The 26462-nt window shown below is 38.5% G+C and overlaps 1 protein-coding gene across 1 annotated transcript; it reads left to right on the forward strand.

The window, feature by feature from the left end:
• Positions 1-1600: 1600 nt before the first annotated feature.
• Positions 1601-11068, forward strand: LOC149814949 (inactive protein kinase SELMODRAFT_444075-like). Its single transcript, XM_089990341.1, has 11 exons — positions 1601-1675; positions 2216-3058; positions 3148-3851; positions 5333-5484; positions 5835-5929; positions 6127-7187; positions 7678-7838; positions 9453-9529; positions 9814-9961; positions 10119-10268; positions 10393-11068. The coding sequence occupies exons 3-11, from the start codon at positions 3665-3667 to the stop codon at positions 10606-10608; spliced, it is 2247 nt and encodes a 748-aa protein (XP_089846467.1). The 5' UTR covers positions 1601-1675; positions 2216-3058; positions 3148-3664; the 3' UTR covers positions 10609-11068.
• Positions 11069-26462: the final 15394 nt, after the last annotated feature.

Consider the following 26462-nt stretch of genomic DNA (forward strand, 5'->3'; position numbering starts at 1 on the left):
TAACAGTGGATTGGACTTGGTTCTACTGTACCTGATGAAGCCGTAGCTTGGTATCAAACTCAGTTTTGGTAAAACGAGCCAAATGGATTCGATCAAGAGTCTTGCAAACTCAGCTCGTTTTTGTGATGAGTTGAGCCCAGGTTAAGCTCTTGGCGAGCTTGAGCTGTTACAGAAAGAACATTAAGAGTTGGAAGTAATAGGATTTGAACACTAGACCTATTGAGCCAAGCATATAAGCCCACTCACATAAAGAAAAAATGCATTGTTTCAAGTTGAAAGCAGTAGGTATTAGAACACTCTTTTAACAACCTTAAAGCTGACAAAATTAACGGTGCTGGTACAATAACAACAAAAATATGATAATTATCATAATTAAGTATCCAGTAACAATAAAACAAATGAATTATCTCACATAGCTCAAAAGTGAATGATAGTATTCAACACTGCATGTGTGTGACAAGTGTGCCAATCAATATTCGGATTTATGCCAAACTTATGTGGATCCAAACCCAGGTCCTACTTTGGGGTGATGGTACCAGTATGATCCATATCCAACCAAACCTAGCATACATATAGAGAACCATAGTGAGAAATATGTGTTCTTTAAAAAAGAAAAACTAAGAAAACGGATATTTTAAGAGTGGATAAAATTGTTAAAATCTGCAAATATTTTATTTTCTTTGTAAGAAATCATGTTCTATTCTTAATTAAATATAAACAAAAGTTTCCAATCTCTCATGAGAAAAAAGGTTTGCATTGTTTTCCTGTTTAAAATTTTTGTCAGTATGAGCAGATGGTCTCGATGAACCAAACCTAGTAAAAAATTGAGTTTTCATATTAAAGAAAGTGGATCTTAGTTTGGACAAACCGTATCTGAATTCATACATTACTCGGGTCCTATGAGTCTGGCTCCAATAATGAACCTATTTCATTGGTCTCAAACCAGGGTCCTATCAGACCCAATCCATGTATGGATTGGATCAAACCCGACTCATTGATAGGTCTAATGTCAAAAATGATATTGGCTAACGTGTATATGTTAACATATGGTTTGAACGACAAGCAATTTATTTGAGTGAGACGTGTTATGGTAGTTTGAGCTTAACTTGTCTATTAGTGCAACTCAAAATCCTGGGTGGGAATTTGAGTGGTTTGAACTTGGGTTGGTTATGGTTCACATGGAGAATTCAAGATAATTGGATACAGCACAATCATTTTTGGGATTTGCATACATTCATCATATTCATGTTTAAATGTGAGACGGTTCTGATTTTAACGATATCTGGATATGAAAACCCAATGCATATACAAACTCTATTACTGATCGGACCCAGACCCGATAAATACACTGGACATCACTAATTTGAGTGAGAGAGGGCAGTTTGGTTATTTTAAAGATGGCATGAGGGTATTGGAGGGGACAAGAGGGCGATTTTGTGGGTTGTGCAATCCGCAAGCACAAGGCGGGAAGCCGGGAACTTTGAGAGGGAAAAGAAGACGGACGTAATTTTGGGGATAGTCTGGTGGGCAGAAGCGGAAATCTATGTAAGAGAGAGAGAAATTGGAAAACAAAATAAAATAAAAAAACGGACAGGTGCAGAAGAGGAAGGAAGCAAGGGCGTTGGAGTGTGCAAAGCGAGACAGAGGAAATGACGACTCACAGAGATACTCCATGGTCTGCCAGTTCGTCTCTCTCTCTCTCTCTCTCTCTCTCTGTATAGATGTGATTATTCTGTATGTTCCTTGAATTTGTTTAACAGGGTCCTGGTTTCAATAGCTCTTCTTCTTCTTCTCTCGTGTAGTCTATGGTTTCTGTAGTTTGTTTCTGCTTTTTTCTTGTTTTTCGTAATTTTTTAACGAATTTTATGGATAGTGTAAGTGAGGAGAAAGGAGAAACTTAGCGCACTTCTCTGCCTTTTAAGGAGAGCTCCACGCTGGTTTAATCGTGAATTTCCATCAACGAAAGAGGAAGGGAAAAAGACGGCTGAGGCTGTTAGTTTTATTCTGTTTATTTGCGTGTTTACTCGTCTCTTTTTCTTTATACTTTTTGCTAAAATTTACCGCATTCTTATGATTCTTTCAAGTTCTTGAAAAAAAAAATCCTCCTCTTTCGACTTTATGTTTTTTCCAGAAAATTTTCGGTTTTTTTCGGGTCCGTTCTTCTTGAGTTCCTGAACCACTCATATTTCCGTCCGTTTTTCTCTTCTCTGTGCAGAAAATCGGATTAAATCGCTGCTAGATTTGCCGAAGGAGCTCGGATTCGGCACCGAAGCACGTTTCTCTCGTTCTCTTGCTGATCAGATTGTCATCATCATTGAGCGATTTTGAGTTTGTCTGTAGATGAATCGAGGAGAGGATAAATCGTGATTTCTGCCGTCCTGAATCATCTGTCTGAAGAATCTTGGTGTTTTGGGGGAAAGCGATCGCCTGAATAGGGTTTGCAAGCAGGAAGAGAGAGAATATATCTTGATTGTGGCCGATTTTCAGCATTCCGACGCTTTCATCTGAAGGATTCTCGTTTTCCTTGCAGCAAAGATCGCAATTTTCGCGCTCAGATTGGTTCGTTTTGACGGATTTTACGGTTTTCTTCTGTGAAGGTTCGTCTCGTTAGTGTTAAACCTGCTTGGTTCTGTGTTTGGAAGCTGACGATCGTATGCGTGTTTTTTGTGCCTCGAGTTTCTGTCAAGCGGAGCAATCTTTCAGCCCCTTTGATAGCAGACGCTCGGTTTTGGTCTAAGTTGCAAGTTTCTGCTTGGCGATATTATTGAATCGCGCTCTGCTAGAAAGCTCAACGAATCAGCCTCTTTGATCGGGATGCCTGGTTTGTGGATTTCTGCCACAAATTTCTAAACTGTTACCGGATTTAATATTGGTTTTGGTGCTCTCCGTCTGGATTTTAAACCTTTTCCCAAGGTTGGTTGCTTTAAGTTTGCTTCACAACAACTCGCATTGCACCTTCTTTTCTTCTGCTGCATTTGGAGGTTTCTTATTACACACCCGCAAATTGCGGTTGGATCTTTGAAACTGAGGCTCACGAAGTTCCTCATCTTGGTTCAAGGTGGGTTATGTTCATTTCTGCTTAATTTTTATGGTTTTCATCTAAGCTCAAATTGAAGTGGAAAACTTCTTATTTGTCTTTTGCCAAAGAATTTCGATCCCGATTTGGCTATAGCAAGATTCCGAGACCGTGCTGGTCTTCCATACTTCTCCGGTCGCATATCTGCTGCATTTTCCTGGCCTAGATTGTTATCAGCTTCTGTGGAACAAGGTTGAAGAGACAATTTGAAGATTTTTTCAAATACAGTGTGTTTGACTGTGCTTTATTGGAATGCTATTGAAATGGAGGGTATCCGCTTTCCTTGCGCTTTTATGAACTACAGGGAGGGTACTCTCTTAACTGCAGCCATCGAACAGTGTGGAGATTTTTGGAGCCCTACGCCCATGTGGTGGAAAAGGGTGTGATGGGAGACATCTTTCTTTTCCTCTCTTTTCTTCTGATTTAAGAGAAAAGTTCCCTTTCTTCGCCGTCTTCTTTTCTGTTCTACCATTTTGTATTTTGTATAAGTGGGAGAATCTCGTTTGGAGAGCTTTGGGCCGATGATGATGTTCTTCTGAGGTGGGTGTTGTGAAGGAGGTTCTGAGTGGGTGGCCTTGAGGAGGCACCATGAGTGCCAGCTTGCATTTGAGGCGCAGTAAGCAGGAGAAAGGGTTGGATGTTGCAGAGAAGGTTGTGGTTGCTGTCAAGGCATCTAAGGAGATCCCAAAGACTGCACTAGTTTGGGCTCTGACTCACGTTGTCCAGCCTGGGGATTGTATAACTCTGTTGGTGGTGGTTCCTGTACACAGTTCAGGTACTACGTCCCCATTACTGTTTCCTGTTCTGTTCACTATAGGAAATTCTGGGTCCTTGGCTTGGTTGTTTTGCTTGTTTGAGTTCGGCATGCTGTTGCTGGTTTTAATGATAGTCAACCGTTGAATAGTGACTCTATCTAGCATCAAAGGGTGTGTTTTTAAATTGTATGTTCTCTTTATTGTTATATAATTGTATGATTATTTTCATGCTGAATATGTGGTTAATGTCTTGAGATGATGCAGAGGGGCTTCAAGTTGTTTAAGGGGGAGCCGAATGATTGGGTGATTTTAGGGCACGTTTGAATGTGCTTCCGCCTCCCACGCATGGGACACTTTCCTCATCAAACAGCGGATGTGCATCCTTGGGAATGATTTTTTTAAAACAAAAAAAAAATTGTCCAGAACAGACTGTTCAGTGTATCCTGGACTAGAAAAACACTATTTTCTTATAAATGACATTATTAAGTATTGAATTTTATTAGTTTAACTGGTCAAAACTTACCTTGTGGTCCGGATTAGGGATTGCAGTGGACCAGAGTGCGGGGACGGGGGACAAGGTCTCCACCCCCGCCCCGTCTCAAAATTCTTCCCTCCCTGCCTCCATCCCCGCATGAGTTTTGGTTTTAACCTCCATCCCCCTTTCATGTCCTCCATCCCCGGTCCAAATGGGATGGGGCCCGAGAGGAAGGTTTACTAATGGGGATCGGGGACGGGGAGGGGCAAGGTGTGGCGGGGGAAAGCATAAGTTCATCCCTGCCTCCATCCCCGTTTCATGTCCTCCATCCCCGGTCTAAACAGGGTGAGGTGGGGCGGGTCCTTGTTTCCCCCCGTTCACTGCCATCCCTAGTCCGGATAGTTTGCCTTCCATGATGTACACCTTATAGAGGTGAGATAGGCTCCCGCCATTTGATTTGGAAGGCCATGCCTGAGATGTCGCCTCATGAAAACTAGAAAGGATAAATGTAAATCAACGATAGACAAATCTTGCAGTAGCGTAGTGAACACAAAAAATCTTGGCCCAAGTCTGTGGAGTCTAAGCTGAGTCCAGCAAGAGCATTACAGGTTGATGACTTATGTAAGCTATGGTTGACTCCAAACTGACTGGAACTCTAGGCCTCTTCTTAGTTGATTTTGAAATTCTGAAAACAGTTTTGTTTGGTTGTTGTTGATGTTGTTTTGGTGTAATTTACCATCTTTCAAGAACATTTTGTTTTGGTGGTTGTTGATCTTGTTTTGGTGTAATCTACCATTTTCCAAGAACATTTTTGTTTTGGTTGTTGATCTTGTTTTGGTGTAATCTACTATCTTCCAAAAACATTTTTGTTTGGTTGTTGTTGATCTTGTTTTGGTGTAATCTACCATTTTCCAAGAACATTTTTGTTTTGGTTGTTGATCTTGTTTTGGTGTAATCTACTATCTTCCAAAAACATTTTTGTTTGGTTGTTGTTGATCTTGTTTTGGTATAATCTACTTTTTCCAGGAAGAAAGTTATGGGGCTTCCCTAGGTTTGCTGGGGACTGTGCAAGCAGGCACAGGTCTCAGCTGGGAACTTCTACTGAGAACAAATGTGAGATTACTGATTCATGTTCTCAGATGATGCTACAGCTCCAAGATGTTTATGATCCAAATAAGGTGAACAACGTTCTCTTCTTTTCTTTCCATACGGGGAATGACATTTGCTTTGGACACTACATTGGGTTGACTCAATATTCCGCTAGTGGATGACCATGTCGCATTGGAACTGGGTCTTTGTCAGATAAATTTATCTGATTTGGTCCTGGTCGATGATCAATTTTTATTGATTGCTAGTTCTTTTTACCTAAGTTCTGTCATTAGCAATCATATCTTGAATTTGCAGCTCTTTTGTGAGATGAACAGTGTCTTGACTTTGCATCTCTTCTGTGAGATTAACACTACTTGTAGCTGCTGATGCTTACTACCATCTGATGGCTATTTGTTACTTAAACTTTGATATGGTGCAGATAAATGTCAAGATAAAGATAATCTCTGGGTCTCCTTGTGGTGCTGTGGCTGCTGAAACCAAGAGAGCTCAAGCAAACTGGGTCATATTGGACAAGTAATATACATAAAATTGCGCATTCTTTTGTTCTGTGCTCAATGCTATGGTTGCCGAAGTTGATTCATTATTGCCCCATAGAATGGTGGCAGATTTCTGATTTTCGCTCCAGTAGTAGGTGTTTCTTGCTTTTGCCATCTGCCTGTACGTTGTGTTCATCTCATACTGGTATGTGTTCTTTTCCCTGTTAAATATAGGCATCTGAAGCAGGAAGAGAAACGATGCATGGACGAGCTGCAATGTAACATCGTTGTTATGAAAAGATCACAACCAAAAGTTCTCCGCCTCAATTTAGTAGGGTCGCCAAAGACACAAGCTGAAGCTGCTTGTGCTGCACCATCTGAATCTGAGAGCTCTGAGAATCCACCAAAAAGTGCTGGTAATCAAGCAAGTTCTTTACGAGCACCAGTTGTAACTCCAACAAGCACCCCAGAGATTGGGACCTCATTCACCACTACTGAAGGAGGGACAGGGACCTCCTCAGTATCAAGCTCTGATCCTGGAACTTCTCCTTTCTTTGCTTCTGAATCTAAAGGTGGGTTATCCTTTAAAAAGGAACTGGCATCATCGAATAGGAATGCGTACTTTGATGAAGGTAGTGAATCAGGAGAACCAGTGATTTGTTCTGATTCAGACAGTGATTATTCAGACCCAACCTCAACAAGAGAATTCCAACCATGGATCCAACAGGTTCTTGATTCTCATCATCAGCCTTCTTCAAAGCATGAGAGGATTGCATCTCTTAGGGTTAACAATAAAACTAAGATTGTCACCACAAAAGTGCTTCTTGAGAAACTATCAAAGTTAGACCTTGACACTGGAGTTGGAAAGCAAGCAGATCCAAACTTCTCATCTGATGTTAGAGAAGCGATTTCATTATCCAGAAATGCTCCTCCAGTCCCTCCTCTCTGCTCAATATGTCAGCACAAAGCACCAGTGTTTGGAAAACCTCCTAGGTGGTTCAGCTATGCAGAGCTGGAGCTTGCAACTGGTGGATTTTCACATGCAAATTTTCTAGCAGAAGGTGGATATGGGTCTGTTCATAGGGGAATTTTACCTGATGGACAAGCCATTGCTGTCAAGCAGCACAAGCTGGCAAGTGTTCAAGGGGATCAGGAGTTTTGCTCAGAGGTGGAGGTTCTTAGCTGTGCACAGCACCGAAACGTTGTGATGTTGATTGGCTTCTGTGTAGAGGACAGGAGAAGATTGCTGGTTTATGAATATATATGCAATGGATCGCTTGATTATCACCTTTACGGTAATGCCTCTTCAACTGTGGGTTTTGTCATCATGAAAGTAAATAGATACTCAGGCACAGTTTTTGACTATTGTGTTCTTGCTTGACATTATAAATGCTGCAAGCGCTAGCACAGAAGTCAGCTACAAAATTGATTTTAATATAAATTTTAAGGGTTCCAATAGGACATCAAATTTAAGGAAAGTACTGCACAGATATAGTCTGTGGACCCTTATCATTACAGATTGTCTGTGGATCTCATACGAAACAGACTGATAAAAACACTTTTATTTAAAGAAAACTGTCCATATTTGTAGACAAAGAAGGTGAGACATGGCATTCTAGTGTCTTCTATAGTGTTTTCCTAAACATTTGAGTCGCATGACTGAACTTTCTGTATCTTAAATTTGTTTTGGCTATTCTGTAAACCATGTTTTGTTAACTCTCTGCGCCATACATTCTCTGAAAATTCTGTATAATCACTTGTTCATGTTGCTGTTTGAATCTGCAGGGAATGACAGGGAGCCATTAGAATGGCCTGCTCGACAAAAAATTGCAGTTGGTGCTGCTCGTGGATTGCGATATCTCCATGAAGAATGTAGAGTTGGCTGCATTGTTCATCGTGACATGAGGCCAAACAACATTCTTATCACCCATGATTTTGAACCATTGGTATGACCTCTCCTGCTTTACTTTAGCATGCGTCATTCTGTCCTTTTGTATTAACCATGACTTTTTTCCATTTTATGGTTTACTTTTCAGCTCTTTTTTGTGGATAGATCATCCTTCAGGTTAATGTGAAATCTTTAGGTGAAATTAACTGTGGCCTCCTGTCATGACTTCCAATTACTTCTCATTGTGCAGCATTGGTGACTATGAAAGTCAATTTAATGCTGGATTAATCACAACCTGGCTGATTTGACAAACCCACATTCATGCAGACACAATTCACAAGTTAATAAATAGTTAATCTTTTAACCAACTTCAAACAAAATCCTTCTATAATGGATCAGTTCACAGTTTATAAGTTGATTTTAATCTTTTCTGCATTTGTTCAGTATCGAAGTATCCAATCCCTGTGACTGGAAATTTGGCATGACAAATTTCCATGCACAGAAAAGAGCAAAGTGCACTCAAGTTGTAGAAAGTTCATGGTAATTAAACTCAAAACGTGGACAACTGGCACAGCATGACTTAGCGGCAGATGACATAAAACATCTAGTTTCCTGGCATTGTGTTTTACCTTTTTTTGCTTCATTTATTTTCATTGTATGGTGTCTCAGATGCATTGTCATCATTGTCTTGGCCGTCGTTATGTTTCCCCTGTAGTATTTATGGACAAATTATCTCGATGACATTAACTTTTTTCCCATGGGGAGGGGGTGGGGTTGAGGGGAGGGTATGAAAAAGGTTTACTCATGAAAATAGGAGGGAGGTGGTAAAAGCTACCAACATTGCCAGCGTGGACTTTTCCCTCCCCATGGTGTTTGTTTTAGTTGGGGTTGGAAAAACACTTTTCCATCATCTCAGCATTTTCCTGGCAAAGTTTCATGAAGAAAACAGGTCCTTAGTGTAATGAAATAGTGGAAAATTTTAAAACAATACCTATAAGGGCTTACAAGATCACAATTACAAAAGTGCACAAGCACAAACCAATGTCACTAAAGGCTTACAAGATCACAATCACAATGTGAACAAGCACAAGTCCACTATGGGACAATACAATAATCAACAAAGGGCAACAACAAAAGCACTAAGTTCATATAAAATATTGAATAACTAAATAGAAAACACAAAACATAAAAATATTTATCTTTATTGAGCATAAATGCTTAAGAGAAGCATTGGAAAATGAAAGGGGATAAAAGCCCCTATTTATACATATACAAGAGAGATGGAGACCACAATAGACCTGTTGGACTGTTCCAACAACTATAAATATAGTTGTTGACTAGGCAACTCTATGTTGACTAGGCAACTCTATGTTGACTAGTCAAAAAAGAACCTAACAACTATATTTGATATCTGACAAAAGAAAAGAATAAAATAAAGTACTAATTTTCCCTTAATAGGCACAACCTATTACAAGAACTGAAATAACCAAAATACCCCTAATGGGTATTTACATATTACATCATTTATAAATAATATATATATATATATATATATATATAAAAACTTAACACTTAGTGTGTGTTGGTAGGCTCTATATTGGTGTTTGCATAAGCGACTCCATTCTTGGTTTGCTTTCAAACTCTTTTATTGATGGAAGTAAATGCTCTGAAGGTAGGAGATTTTGGCTTAGCAAGGTGGCAGCCAGATGGTGATCGAGGAGTGGACACACGAGTAATAGGAACATTTGGGTAAGTAAAACAATTATGTTCTGCGTTTCCAACTAATTGTTTAGGGTGCATCCACAATTGCTGGGAACTGGAGTTGCGAGATCTGAAATTATGTGGGTTGTGATCAGACCATTCCTGACTCTGGAATGTGATAATCTGTTGAAGCTCTTATCAAGCCCATGGGGACCTCATCACTCATCAGCATGGCAGAAAGGGATTTTCATTGACTTTGACAAAACATACTCCTGGGATTTATGTTGTTTTGGAATCATGTTTCTAACAACAAATTGTTCTATGAAATTAAGGTACCTAGCACCAGAATATGCTCAAAGTGGCCAAATTACAGAGAAGGCAGATGTGTATTCCTTTGGAGTTGTCTTGATGGAGCTTGGTACTGGTCGGAAAGCTGTTGATATAAATCGCCCAAAGGGTCAACAATGCCTCACAGAATGGGTAATGTATTTGCTCTGCAATTCTTCATATCGTATAACACTATGCTAATCTTTTTACTGTTTCTCATAAAATTTCATGTTTACTGATCTTTTATTTGGTACCATGAGTTCATTTTTATTATGCTTGTTTTGTCGCCATGGTTACCACATTTTTTCAGGCACGTCCTCTGTTAGAAGAACATGCTATTGATGAACTGGTTGATCCACGCTTGGGAGATCAATTTTCAGAACATGAAGTGCTTTGTATGCTGCATGCTGCATCATTATGCATTCGGAGAGATCCACATTCGAGACCTCGCATGTCTCAGGTGAGTCATTCAATGCAGAAAGAAATTGCCATCTTATCTTTCCCATTCATGGATGGGCTGTGTTTACATGATTTGTTTTGATGTATCGTGTGTTTTAAGATACAATACCTGTTACCTTGCATAGGTTCTCCGAATATTAGAAGGTGACGTGATCGTGGACAATGATTTCCAGTCAACGCCTTTTCTTGATACAGCTTCGATTGGAAACAGGGTGCAGAACGAGCAGCAGTACAGTGGACCTATGTTAAATGAAACCGCTGCAGCATCATGTGTAAACAATTCATACAAGTCTCTCAGAGCAGCTTACTGGGAGCATGAAAAGATGCGCCGTTCCTCGTGATGATCTTTGAAGCTGCATTTGAGGTTTATGGGACACCATCGAGGGCCTGAGTTTTGTTTCACTTGTGACCCCCACTTTGTCGTCCGTTGGTTGCTTGAACTGGATGCACTCAGTGTTGCTTAGGCTCACCTGAGCCCATGGGGGTATTGGGATGGCCTCAATTACCAAAGTCAGAGGTTGGTTTAAAATCAAGGCATGTTTGGTCATGTGTAACTTGTAATTTCTCTCAATTTTGGTTTTATCACTTAAGAGTCTCTATGTACAGCTGTTGATTTGGAAATGCTAACGGTAGCTATTTAGAGCTGTTCACTAGCAGAGTGGGAATGCTTAACAGCTGAACTCTAGATTTAGATGAGAGTCAACTTTTTCTTGGGTAATTTAGTTCTAGACGCAGCCTAGGTGTACGGTGAATTTATGTTCAGCCATCTCAGTTTTCAAACATTTAAGATAAAATGCCTACATGTTTAAGAAATTTCTCAGATGGCTACTTTTACTTTTCTCTGTAATTACTTTTTTTCCTTTACGATTAAAAGTGGCATTCAATAATTTATTAAACACTAAACATGACCTTGTAGACACCTCAATTTTGATCAATTCATGTTAGGTCTTGTGCAAAACCCATTATCTCTAACTTGTTTTCAGAGTTATTCTAATTTCAACAATATTTTTTGTCTTCAAAACATCCTCAAGGTTTTAATTTGAAAGATGGGTTAAACTAGAGGTTTTTGGCTTTCAAACAAGCTAAAGATAATGTCTATTTGATATTCCAATTAAGAGTTATAACTAAAGGTTAGTTTTTTATTAAAAATCCTATTTTTTCAATAGAGTATTTTGAGCATGATTTTTTTATCATTGATACACGATCCAATTTAGTTTTGTACTTAAAATAAAATTTAAAGTAAAGGATGTTAGTTTTTTAATGCATTAAAAATTATATCAATCATTTATCAAGATAGAAAGCAGGACAGCATGTCAACTTGTCTTAATTCAGTTGCTAACGCCACATAGGGAGTATCGTTAGGGACTTTAAATTGTCATTAGCAAGTTAGTAATGACCTGGAGCTGTGATTGTCTTTATCTCTTCAATATGTCTTTAGTACCATGTGTTGGCTCGCTTTCAGAATGTAGATAAACTTTCATAAACTTCTTATCCCTATTCCATAATATCGAAAATTGTGTTCATTGAACTTAACCCATATTTTGGAATTCAAAGAAAACCTCTAGTCTATCATCGTATGTCAAAGTCTTAGCTCTCAAGATAGGAAACCTCTGACCAATAGAAAAGAGGCCATCAAGCAAACAACCACTAGGATCTTCCCGCATCATTCGTGGGTGAATCTGGATTCTTAAATCTCAAACTCGTAGGATTAGGATTCGTATCCACAAGAAAAACTATAGATATAGACCTGTTCTCCTTAACCCAATCATATGAAATCTAAGTCTTGGCATCCAAAATCTATAATATAGGAGGACTCAGATTATGCTTAAGTTGGTCCAACTTAATTGAGCCCACTTACCTAGTTTAGGTTCAAATCCCCTATCTCACTTAGCCTCTCAGAGCCCACGCCTAACCGTAGTATATTTGTGTTCATCAACATTATATGAAAGAAGTACTTAAGTCCGAGGTGAGATCCAGTTTTCCTGCACTTTTATTTGCATTCATTTCATTTATTTATTATTATAAAAGTATAAAAATTTCTAACATTTATCATACTTGTGTTTTCATTGTTTTTTAGCCTTGATGATCTCTCACACCATTAAACTCACTTTCTTTTAGGATTAGACATATAGTGTTTCAAGATTTTGAAATAAATCGCAGCATGTGTGTTTTGGAAAAATAAAAATTGCTGCGTATAGTTCCTGTTTTTTAGACACATCACAACATATGTGATTGCTGCATAAAGTGTTTCAAGATCTTGTCGGAAAATCACATCCCTCGAGATTTTAAAAAAAGCACAACATATGTGAAGATCCATATTTGATACAAAAAATTTGCAGCATCATATGTTAAGTTCCAGATTTTTTTGGAAATATCGCAGCATAAAGCCTTTTTCCTTTTTTTTTTCTTTGAAGAAATGCAACATATCAAAAATCAAAATGTTCCAGATTTTCGAAAAGCACAACATATAGCTGTTTAGGATTTTTAAAAATCATTGCCCAGATTTTTAAAAATCGCAGCATGTGTATTTTCAAAAAAATAAATCACTGCCCAAGTTTTCTTTTGAAAATCACAGCGTGAGATTTTTTAACCTCATCACATACATCCACCTAATCGGGGTCGCAGCATGAGTTCCAAATTTTTTAAAACATCGCAGCATATGAATCGCTGCATATCTCCAAGCTCCAGATTTCTTTCCTTGAAATCATGACATACATCCACTAGCTCGTATACATTTCGGAATAAAAGAAAGCATCAACTATCATGCTTACATTTCAGATTTTAAAAATATAAATATCAACTAGCATGCATACATTTATTTAAAAATAAAATAAAACTCATAGGTATGCATCTAGTAAAACACCCAGATCTTTAACAAAACATGCATACTAACGACATGCACATATTTTTATTCAAGCATGCATACTAACAAAAATATACAGATTTTTATGCAAACATAAGTACTAAAAAAATATACTGATTTTTATTCAAGAATGCATACTAACAAAAACATACATATTTTCTTTCAAGTATGCATACTAAGAAAAATATACAGATTTCAATTTAAGCACACTACTAAAAAAAATATACAGACTTTTCTTCAAACATGCATACTAATTAAACTGTTCTGATTTTTAATCGTGTATGCATAATAACAAAAATCAAACATGCACATTAACATGTCTAGATTTTTAAATCATGCATGCATACTAACAAAATCAAACATGCATATAAATAAATCTATGTAAGGGTCCTAATCCAACAACATACATTCATAGTGGTAGATGCATATTCTAACATCTAAAATCTCTATGGGAGAGGTGTATGACCCCTGCCTTTAGTGTAAAACGAAAAACAAATCCAATCAAGGGAACTCCCAAAGCAAAAAAGAGAGTTGAGAAGTAGTGACCCCCCTCAAAACTGTATAGAGGGGGAGGTCCAAGAGCACTCCACACTATGAGTGAGATGAGAGGGCGTGTAGTTTCACCACTCGTAGAAGACTTGCTTCTTCAATCGATTGGAGTGAAGGAGCTTTGAGGAAGCTCCAAAAATCGAAAATGAGAGGGTAAGAATGAGCCCCTCTCAATTTTAGTGGCTTCTTATAGGTTAGAATTGGGAGATGAAGGGTTGGGAGTGGTAGAAGGAAGATGAAGGGTGTAAATGGGTCAACACTTGGGCTCTTTTTCAACTTTCAAAAAGGGTGATTCTTGTTTCACTAAAATGAAAAAGAAGAAAAATGAGTGTAAAAGCTTAGGGTGGTTCATTTATAGGTTTCATTGGGAAGTAGCACGGGGTATGTGTATGGGGGTCCTTGGGCTGAAAGGAAATGGTGTGTGCCCTAACCAGGTGATCCCAATCTCTCTTTTTCTCTCAACACTTCAAGGAACACCCCACGTGCGCATGCCATGTGGGTGCTTCCTTATTTCGGTCCGACCCAACCCATTTAGAAATGGGTTGGCCCAAAAATTCAAAACCCAATATGCCCATGATCCATTTTTTGGGTCTGATTCAAGAAGGCCCAAATCCAAAATCCAATTAAAATTTTTGTGTTCCTTTATTTATTAGTATTTTTTCAATGCATTTAAAATTCTAACTTAACTTAATTTCCAAAATTTACTTGTTAAATTAAGTGTAATAATCCAGAAAATGGTAATTAAGCATAGTTTACAATTAGATGCATGCTAATTGGAAAATAACTACTAATTAATTATGATTAATAAATAAATGCTTATTAATCAATAAATAAATGCTTATTAATTAATAAATAAATGCTAATTAACTTTAATTAGCAAATAAATACTAAATCACTATAATTGACCAATATTTATAAGTTAAATATAAATAAAAATTGCCATACAAATTTCTCTTTGTATTCATTAAAAATTTAGCTTTTTTTGTAGATTTTACATCCCACCCCCCTTAAAAGAATTTTGTTCTCAAAATTCTATTACAATGACTACATAAAATAAGCTGGGGTACTTTTCTTACATGTTGGCCTCCGGTTTTCATATGCATTCATCGATTCCATGGTGTTGCCAACGCACCTCAACCAGAGAAATAATTTTTTTATCTCAAAACTTGATTTCATCGGTCCACAATTGCTATCGGCTTCTCTGCTATAATCGAGTCCTCATGGACTTTCATGTGCTCATACTAAATGATGTGTGAGAGATCAAAAACATACTTTTGCAACATGGACACATAAAAGCCATTATGAATCTGAGCATACTGCGGTGGCAGTGCCATACGATAAGCTACTTCATTGATCCTCTCTAGGACCTCGAACGGTCTGATGAATCTAGACTCAACTTTTTTCTTTTTTAAATCGAAACATACTCTTAATGGGAGACACTCTCACAAAGACCATATCTTCAACCACAAAGGTGAGTTATCTTCTTCTCTGATTGGCATAACTCTTCTACCGACTCTAAGTTGTACGTAGCCTTTCTCGAATCACTTGCACTTACTGAGTATATTGTTGAAGTAGCATCCATGATTCAACCAATCATTCATCAACTTCATCCCAATACTTTGGTGATTAGTAGAGTCTTTCATACAAAGTCTCATAAAGAGCCATTTTAATACTTGAGTAAAAACCATTGTTGTATGCAAACTCTGCCAGTACCAGGAGTACGTTTCAATCACCTATCCAATCGAGCATACATGCTCGCAACATGCCCTCTAGGGTCTGTATCATCCTTTTCGATTGACCATTGATCTGAAGATGAAAAGCGATATTGAACTTCAATTTAGTACCCAAAGCTTGTGAAACATGAATCACGACCTGATATGATCGAGACTAGTACTCTATGTAGTCGAACTATCTCCTTCATGTACAAGTCTCCCAGACTTTCAAGTGATTGACTAATCCAGATAGGTAGAAAGTGACAGACTTGGTGTGTCTATCAACTCTAACCCAAATTACATTGTGTTGTTTACGAGCCTTTGATAGACCTACCACAAAATCCATGATAATGCCTTCCTATTTTTATTGCAGAATCTCTACCTATTGCATCATTTTGTCATATCTTTGATGCTCAATCATGATTTACTAGCAAGTCAAGCACTTTGAAACATATGTTGCCACTTTTTGCTTTATACCGTTCCACCAATACCTTTGTTGCAAGCCTTTGAACATCTTTATGCTTCTCAGATGGATGGTGTAATTGGTCTTATGGGCATTATTAAGTAATTCTTTCTTCAACTTTAGGTCATTGGGCACCCAAAGTCACCTCTTCATCCAAATATGTTCATCCTTTTTTACTCTAAAAAAACATTTACATGCTGTGTGAGTGCTTTCAACTTTTCATACTGAGGATCCACCTTTTGTTCAGTTATTATCCTCGTAAGGATCTCAGGTTGAACGCTCAAGCCGAACGACATGATAGTTTCATGATAATTCACAAAAGGTTTCTAAGCAACAAAATCCTTTATCAGCTTCCATCCTTTTTTCATAAGACTGGCCAAAATGCCACCAGACTTGTGGCTAAGACCGCCTGCTACAACATTTACCTTTCTTAGATAATAGGCTATAGTAGACTCATAGTCCTTGATAAACTCCAACCAATGCCTTTGCCTCATGTTAAATTCTTTTTGCGAGAACAAGTACTTGGGGCTCTTATGATTTGTAAAGACTTCAAACTATTCTCTATATAAGTAGTGTTGCTAAATCTTCAGCGTAAACATTATAACTACTAACTCAAAGTCATGGGTCAAATAATTCTGCTCATGAGTCTTCAACAGTCGTGATGCATAGGCGATAACTTTGTTATTCTGCATCAACACATAACCACTAGAGGCATCTTTATACACCACAAAACCTCCTTGGCCAGATGGCAAGGCCAATATTGGTGCAGATGTGAGATTCTTTTTCAGAAGCTGAAAGCTTTCTTTGCACTTGTTAGGCTACTTGAATAGGACCCCCTTTCGTAGGCGCGTTGTCATTGGCAAGGCCATTTTAAAAAAATCTTTGATGAAGCATCGATAATAACTTGCCAACTCAAGGAAGCTCCTGATCTCACCAATACTCATCAATTGTTTTCAATTCATCATGACTTTCATCTATTAGAATCCAATCAAGGATTAAAAAATGACTTTCATATTTAATTTTAGGAAAGTTAATTTAAGAGAAAAATATTCACCTTAGCAGGATCCATGGATACTTCATTTTTCAAGATCACATAACCTAAGAACATGACCTCTTCGAGCCAAAATTCGCACTTAGAGAACTTAGCAAACAATTATTGCTCTCTAAAACTCTCAAAATAACTCTCAAGTATTCCCGATATTGCTCCATGCTCTCAGAATACACTAAGATATCGTTAATGGATACAATCATGATTGTATCCAAGTATGATCAAAATACTTGATTCATCAGATCCATGAATGTTATAGGTGAATTAGTGAGTTCGAAAGACATCACTACGAACTCATAATGCCCATATATTGTTCAAAAAGTTGTCTTTAGAACATCATTGTCCTTAATTCAGAGTTTATGATATCTCGATCTAAAGTCAATCTTGGAGAACACTATCCTTCTGCAACTAATCAAACAAACCCTCAATATGTGGATTAAGCACTATGTAATGATGCATAATCTCACTGATCCATCTTTCTTTTTTACAAATAACACCAATGCACCCCATGGTGATAGACTCGGTCGAATGAGTTCTCGCTCCATCAGCTCTTATAGATGGTTCTTCAGCTCCTTGAGCTTCGTTGGTGCCATATGGTACGATGCTTTGAAAATCGATGTAGTTCTAAACAATAACTCAATATGAAACTCTATAGAACAATGCAGAGGAAGTTCAAGCAACTTCTCCAAAAATACATTTGGAAACTCCCATATAATCTTCATCTCTTCTATTGGCACGGTCTTTGGTTTCACTAAAATGACACTGACTAGGAAAGCATTTCACCCCTTCTGCAAGTACTTTTGAGTCTTCAACGTAGAGCTCACTCAGTCCTTAAGAGTAGGTCTGGAAAGTCTAAACTCCACCTTTGAAATTTTGGGTCGAGACAATACAATATTAGCATGATATTCATATAATCAATCCATAACCAATATAACATCGAACTCAGTCCTAGCAAGTTGGATTACATACACAGGTAAATGTTGCCTATCTAATACTACATCTATGTCAGGTATATACGATGCACATATAGAGCAAGACTCGATAGGGTCGTACATGTCGAACAAGTATTTCAAGGATTCAATGTTCATGCTCAGTTCAACAAAATTCTTGGAAATAAATAAATGAGTTGCTTAACAATAAAAAGGAACTAGGGTCTTTTGGCCAATAACAAGAATGGTACCTTGCACCAAATCACACTTCTTCATTTCCTCGACTATGGTAGCTTAAACACATCCAACCATCATTTTCTATGCATTTTGTTGTTGTTGTTGCATGCGTTGAGGCTATTGTTGTTGCTGAGATGCTCCTGGTCCCTTTCTCTACTCATCAAATTTCTTCTTTAAACATTCATTGATATTGTAATGCCCCCAAGATTTTCAACCCTTAGAAAATACGTGAAAATTTAAAACATTTTTTTCTTTATTAAAATCGTCAGCAAAAACATTTTCAAACAGGGGTACGAAAACCTCAGGCGGATTATATTACACTTAAAATGATTATACTGAATTCAAAAGAGAATAATATGACAAATAAAATACTTTCATTATAAAGAAAGATGTATCATTTAAAATATTATAAAACCAATACAATATCATGTGTTTGAATTTAGTGTCCAAGAAAGAAAACTGATTGGCGCATCGACAGTGCCGCAATATTCCGCATTCTCTCTGTAGCTTATATCGTATTTCTTCACCTACAATCATCTTCCTATAAAAAGGGTGAGACTTGTGAAAACCTAGTAGGGTTTCATGCCAATTCTAAGTAAAAACATAATATTTAACATTTACATCATGGTGTTTTAGATTATATATTTTAGAAACTCAATAGATATGCAAAAAAACATTATGAATATACATTCAGATGTCATAGTAAATACCATTCAGATGTCACAATTCATCAACTTGTATGAAGGCTTTAATCAAAGGAAGGAACATACTTTAAGTATAGTAACATAATAAAATAATTAGTGTGAGCAGAAAGAGCTTATGTTTCGATATTTAACTCCCACGATGAGTACTCACAAGAAAAACATTGAGTCAGATGAGACTATATGGGGGTTTATTATGCAAATTATGGGTCTTACATATCTTGTCTTAACGACTCCCCTTGGCACTCTCCAGCTCCTTCTTCGGGCTTGTTATATATGTAGTCGTCCTACCCATCCATACTTATGGTTCATTAGGTGGGTCCTCAAGTTGTGATACCCCTGGTATAGGAGGAGAACACCAGCTGGTCCACCCCTCTCCTCACTAGCAGAGGTCTATCAGGATGTGCCAGCTCCTTGTGCACCGACCCAGATTCTGAAGGACTTCTGCTTCTCTTGTTGGAAGCCTATCATGACTTTAACATGAGCATATAGGTTCTTGGTGAGCCTCAACTCCTTGACGGCTTCATTGAACTTGTCACGGTACTCCTCGTGCTTCTTTCTCTGCAAAAGAATTTCAAAAATAAGCATCAGTCTCTCAAAAATATATTTGCTAAATTTTTATATATAAATAAAGTGGGTTTATAGGCATAAAAGGGTATTATCTCTATCATTATCTTAAATGCTAGAGATCTACATTTCAAACAAAGAAAAAAAGATGCAGGTTTACCACACAGGTGACCTCTCACCGAGGTTGCTCAATCTCAACCCCCCTTGGAGTCTAATAGTCATCCTCGAAAGAAGAGTTTTTTGCCTTTTATGCCTCCTCCAAGGCAGATTGCAACTCCTCTATAAGGGTCTTTAGCTCCTTGACATCTCTTGTTTGCTCAATTGGGGGATTGACCTGGAAGTTTGCTACTATAGCATACAACTCAGTCAACTCCCGATCATGAGCCTCCACCATGTCCTCAAGGCTTTTGATTTGAGACTTGTAAATTTGCCTCTCCTCTGAGAAGAGGTTAGTGTCAAAAAATCATATGGTAGTAAAGAAAGCATAAATAGGCAGTGACAGAGATCAGAAAGAAAGAAGCATACCTAAGGGCACCGAGCAGGCTGCTGAACTAGGGTGTCATCGCTACGAAGGTGTTGTCATGTTGGCTTATCTTCTTCTTCCTCCTCTGTATTAGTAGAACGGGGTCATCTAGGTCTCGATGATCCTAGTAGTTTTGCCATTAAGAAGGTTGTTGGATCTAGATAATCCTTCACCTAGACTCTCACGTCTTCTCTAGCAAGGACCTTACCAGGTGCCTCTACATCCTGCTCACCCTCCTCTAGCACCTATGTCCTTTGTGTTAGGAAAACCGCAAGCAAGAAACAATCAAAGGAAACAATAAATAAGAATGATCAAACTAAACATAGCAAAAACAAAGATTTACATGGAAAAACCTCTCCTCTAATCCGAGAGAGAGTAAAAACCCATGAATGTTCAGAGAAAAATCTTTATTGCTCTTCTTCAACTGTTACAAGAGAGAAAGAAAAGAACGAATTTATAAAGGCAAGGGCGAAAACCCTAAACCTAAACGAATCGGGTCCGATCCATAGGAAATCGGGTCTCAAACTTAAGCCCCACCAAAAAAATCTTTCGAGGGGCGTTGCCCCTCTGGACTCCCGCCCACTGACCTCACGGCGAAACCCGCACCGGGGGAGCCCCCAGCCCCCCCTTTCTGCAAGGGCAAAAAAAACTCTGAATCAGGCTCCACAACTCATCAATCTCCCACTTGAAGACTAATACAAAAAAAATCCTCCATCTATCTTGTCTTCCCAAACTCTTCTCTGCATCTCTGGAATGTCAACCCTCCCTCATGCTCAATGAAGGAGTCCAACTGAGGTAATGCACAACCTCAATTTCTCAGTGGTCACGCCCTTTGTCAACATGTCTGCAGGATTCTTGGTACCAAGGATCTTCTTTAATGATAATGTCCCATCATTTATCATCAACGGTTGCTAAATCACTCGGGATATTGATCTTGCATTGCTAACTCTCACTTAACCAAATATTTCATATGCATTACCTCAGAAAAATGTTTTGGCTCCCGAGAGTCAGTCAACAGTAAATAGTGTAAAGATGGGGAATATCGAATCAAAGGTTTAGGTACTCTAACAGATCTCCTCAACTCAGGTGCAGGAGTGACTAGCTCTGTGTTAGAGTCTACCTTCACTGTCTCAGAATTCTCAACAGAGGTATTTGTTAAGATTTCCTTTAAGTCAATCTCTCTCATCATATCTCCATGTTTTCCTATCCCCTCTGATTTTATGTTGGACCTATCTTTGTAAAACACATTCTCATTAAATATTACATCATTAGTTGTTATTACTTTCCGATTTTGTTCATCCCAGAAATGATAACCAAGTAATTAGAACCATATCCAATGAAATAACATTTTCGGGCCTTAGCATCTAGCTTATCCCTATTCTCAGAATCAATGTGTACATAAAAGACACAATTGAAAATTCTTAAATGAGATAGATTTACCTTCTTCCCCGTCCATTCTTCTTCTACCAGTTTTAGATCCAACGAGACTGAGGGACCTCGGTTGATCAGATAGGCTACAATATTGATAGCATCTGCCTAAAATGCCTTGGGCAAACCCGCGTGCAGTCTCATGCTCCTCGTACGCTCATTGAGAGTTCTATTCATCTTCTCAGCAACTCCATTCTGTTGTGGTTAGTTCAGAATAGTCCTAGTCACTTTAATTTCATTCTCTGCACAAAATGCTTCGAACTCTGCACTGTCATACTCCCCTCCATTGTCAGACCGTAGGCCCTTCACTTTCAACCTGGTCTCATTTTTCACCTTTTAAAAGTGGTAAAAACATCAGATTTATTCTTCAAAAATAAACTCATACCTTTCTGGTGGAATCATCAATGAAGGTCACATAGTATCGTGAGCCTCCAAGGGAACAAATAGAGGTTGATTCCCAAACATCAGTGTGCACCAACTCCAATTTCTCTGCCCTTGGTTCTCTTCCGATCTTCGAGAAACTGACTTATTTCTATTTGCCTAACACGCAATCCACACAGAAACCAGTGTGTACTGACTTTAAATCTGGCAATAGTCCCTTTGATGCTAACACCTTCATCACATTCTCGCTTATGTGCCTGAGTCTACAATGCCATAATTTAGTATCTGCTTCCAAACTCACCGAAGCAACAATATCGCGATTGTTATCAATCATGTACAGGGCCCCCCAGTTTTCTTCACCAAGATTCTTTTCACAAATTTTCAGGAACTATGTTCAAATGTCGTTTTATACCTAACACTATCTAACTGACCTATTGAAATCAGATTTCTCTTTAGGTTGGGTATATAACGAACATTATGCAACATCCATTTGGACTCACTAGCAGTCCTAATATGCATGTCACCCCTCTCCATGATATCTAACTGCTCATCATTGGCTAGATAAACCTTACCGAGCTTTTCGACCACAAAATTGAGCATAAGCTCTTTGCATGGAGTGGAGTGGAAAGAGGCGCCTAAGTCTAAGATCCATGACTCAATCGAACTGTCCACGCTCAAGATCAGAACATCGCATGGAGTGGAGTGGAAAGAGGCACCTAAGTCTAGTTTCTTTAACCATCGCATTCACAGACTGATCATTGTCTTGGTTTCTCTTATTCTTAGGGGCTTTACAATCCTGCTTTAGATGACCCTTCCTATCGCAGTTCCAACAAAGGTCACCACGAGGTCTCGACTTACTCCTTTCCTTCGACCTTGACTTGCCACGGTTTGAACTCTGGCTCCGTTGAAAATTTCTCCATCTGCCTTCGAAACTCAAAGTAATGCCTGAGGATTCTCCCAACTCCTTTCTCTGAATATCCTCACTGAGAATCATATCTCGAATTTCTAAAAGTTTCAAGTTCTTCTGACCAAATGAACTGTTCACCGCAGTTACTGTCACACCCCAACTCTTGGGTAAAAAGGAGAGTAAAATGAGGGCTTTTACCTTATCATCAAAGTTGATGCTCACCGAACTCAACTGGCTCGTGATGGTGTTGAACTCATTGATATGATCGGTCACAGAAGCACCCTCAGCCATCTTCAGATTGAACAATTATCGCATCAAATACACTTTGTTAGAGGCAGATGGTTTCTCGTACATGTTTGATAGGGCTGCCATCAAATCTGCCGTTGTTTTCTCATTTGCAATGTTAAACGCAACATTGCAAGACGGTGTGAGGTGAATCATACCTAGGGCTTGTCGATCCAACAACTCTCATTCATCTTCTCCCATCGTTTTCAGTTTCTTTTTCGATAGAGGCTGATAGAGTTTCTTCTAATACAGCAAATCCTCGATCTGCATCTTTCAAAAACCAAAATCTTTGTCGTTGAACCGATTGTTAAAAAAACCACAAGCAAGAAACAATCGAAGAAAACAATAAACAAGAATGATCAAACTAAACACAACAAAGACACAGAGATTTACGTGAAAAAACTCTCCTCTAATCCAAGAGAGAGTAAAAAACCACGGCCGCCCAGAGAAAAAATTTTATTGTTCTTCTTCGACTGTTACAAGAGATAAAGAAAAGAAAGAATGTATAAAGGCAAGGGCGACAACTCTAAACCTAAACGAATTGGGTCTGATCCATAAGAAATCGGGTCTCAAACTTAAGCCCCCCAAAAAAGTCTCACATTGACTTAGGAAGAAAGTTGACATAAGAAATGAACTTTTGTCAATGCCATCAACCCCTAAGGACTATCGCCATCACCTCATCAGCCCCTGCAGCAGCTTCATGAGCAACCACCATGGCCTCCTACACGTTTCACCCACAACTGACTCTCGTTACCAGGTGCACCACTCGCTCTAAAAGCCTCCCTCTCTAGAGAAACAAATTCATCCTCAACCAAGCCAGCCAGAACTTGGGCTTGGAGGTCAGCAGCATATCTTCCTGCAGCGCAAAAAGAAAGTTTAGCCAGGTAAGTATTTTTCATCATTTTCTAACGACAAATAGGGACTTCCTAATGACAATTTGGGAGTGTCGTTAAGAGTTGTTAACCACAATCCTATTGTCGTTAGTAATTTGCTAATGACACATATGGATGTGTCATCAGTAAAAAGGTGAAAAAATAATTTAAGTGCTAACAACTAACAACAATCTGAAAGCCTAGAATTGTCGTTAGAGACCCTCGAGCGTGTTAGAAAACCCAATGCCTCGATGGAAGTGTTATTAGCAGTCGACTTTCTGTCGACCTCTTCTGGGCGTATTTCCACCAAATTTTGATTGATCTAACCTATTGTCTTTAGGGGAAACTATGCCTAACACATCTCTAAACCTATTCTCCATGTCAAAAAACATGGGTTTCGAACCATTTTGATCAAAACCCCATTTTTGAGTATTTTTTGGGAAACTGAAGAGTTGCCCTTTGATTTTTAATGGTTTTCAGTGGTTTAAAAGGCGAAAAAGTCCCCTCTCGTCATTTTTGGTTTTAGAACTGAAACGACCAGTTTGATTTGTGGGTTTCAATGAAAAAAACGAAAATCAAAGAGATTTCAAAAGAGGGGGTTGATTTTCGAAAACCTACCTCGATTTGAGATGATCTTGAGCTGTTGAGGTCGTTCTTGTAGTAGAATAAAATGCAGGACCACTTGTCGATGCCATCATTGGTTGAGATCCTACAGGAAACAACTTAGCAAGGAAAATCAAAGTGCAGACAGACCTCCTGCCACTGGTTGAATTAGTCTTGGGTAATATCTGGTCTATTACAGGGAAGGAAACGAGATCTATGACTCCATGAAGCTGACAGTCTTTAAGTAGAAAGCCCATTCAGCGCTATCAATCTCGACTTTGTGCAGCTTCTCTTCTGTCACCTGATGATTATGATAACCTTGAATCTGCGAAAATTGGTGAAGACATTCGTCTGGGTGATAGCACCTTGTAGTAGGGACCAGCCAACCAAAGTGTGTCCTCTGAGGACTTGGTTTCGTGAACTTTGGCCTCTTATAGAAGGGACGAAACATGATTATCTCAAGTAACATAGCCTTCCTCGAGATTATCCAGCATCAACCTATATGTCTTCAGAGGATGCCAATTGAAGTCCCCATCAAAGTCACTATAGCGAATCCGGAGGCACTTAATGTGGATCATCATCTCTGGCCTCAAATCAGTGAGATGTTTATAGAACTATATTTCAAGTTGCTTCCCACAAAGCACTAGGAAGGAGCTCAGGCCACGGTAGAAACAGGCCAAGGCCGCCATGCCTACGGAAAGAAGAGGAACCCGTGTTTGAAAAGATAAACATGTCGGAGATCCATTGCTTCATGAGTCTCTCCAAAGATGATGAAAGGCATTGTGCAAAGAGTAAGAATTCTTTAAGTCTTGACATGAACTGATAATTAAGACGTTCAGATTGTTGATTAAAGACCAGAAATTACGCCAAAGAGCTCGCAAAGACAATCAAGGAATCTCATGACAAGTCACCCTCGGCCATTGAGCTCCACCAGTTAAATTATATAAAGTCGTGCGCTTGCCATAAGGACCGGTATTTAAGAAAACTAGTCTTGGAGAGTAGATGTCTAAACTCTCTATGCACTCTCCAGTGTGATCGATAGATCCCCCATCAGATAGAACATTGTTGGTGCGAGGATTCTGTCTTTAGGCAACGGCAGTTACAAGCTTCTCATTCACATGAAAATCACAAAAACTGGCAGCCCATTGATGTGGAATTCAGTCAGGTATGCCAGGTGGATAGAGATGAATTTGATGGCCCATTAGCAATACCAATCAGACAAATCCTGGGAAGAAACAATATGCTTGGTGTTCTACATGTGGAAAGAAAAAGAGAGAGAATATAACATAAAAAAAAGAATTATCGTCTTCAAACCGATAATACTCGTATACCAAGCTCAAGATATCAAATCTGGGAAAAACACCATCCTTTGCGATTTTCACCATGATTGAAGGTTGCAGTCTTGCACAGAATAGAGAAGGCAGGCTCAAAACCAAAAGTTTTCAGGTTTTGAACACATCAACAGGCCTCAAGATTTAAAATATTGAGAAAATGCTAACGACACATGGATTGTCATTAGCAATAGTGGGTTTGCCGTAAGAAAAGGCAAGCATGTTTATCATTAACATCAATAGACAAAGTCCTAAAACTCAAAAACCATGAAGTGTCGTTAGTGCTAATTGAAGGCCATGATGTGTCATTAGTAGTAAGAGGGATTGTCGTTAGCACTTTCTTAATAACACATTTGGATTGTCGTTAGCATTCTATGGTGTGCACAGTCGAGTAGGCAATCCCTTGGCTCAACATCTCTCGCACAAGTTTTTTTTATCTCGTCTTTTTTGGAGTGAATGTATTGATAAGGCCTCACATTCAATAGTCCTGCTCACCTTCAAGGGTGTTTTATAGTCTTGAGACCGTCGATGTGACAACCCATGTGGCTTATCAAATACATAAGAAAAATCAATCAACAAATTTGTCATGTGTATTTGAATTGAAGATTGAATTATGAATTTTCTCCAAATCTGTGAATTTCTTATGCAAATTGTCATATATACATATGAGTTTCCTTTAAAATAAGCTAATTTTATTCTTATGTGCAAAACTTTCCATGTATACAGAACAGATTATAGTATACAAAACTTGCGAATTTTTCATAAATTTATTAATTTCCAACTAAATATGAGTTTC

This window comes from Nuphar pumila, chromosome 15, assembly GCF_984573655.1.
Source record: "Nuphar pumila chromosome 15, dmNupPumi1.hap1.1, whole genome shotgun sequence".
NCBI classification, from domain to species: domain Eukaryota; kingdom Viridiplantae; phylum Streptophyta; class Magnoliopsida; order Nymphaeales; family Nymphaeaceae; genus Nuphar; species Nuphar pumila.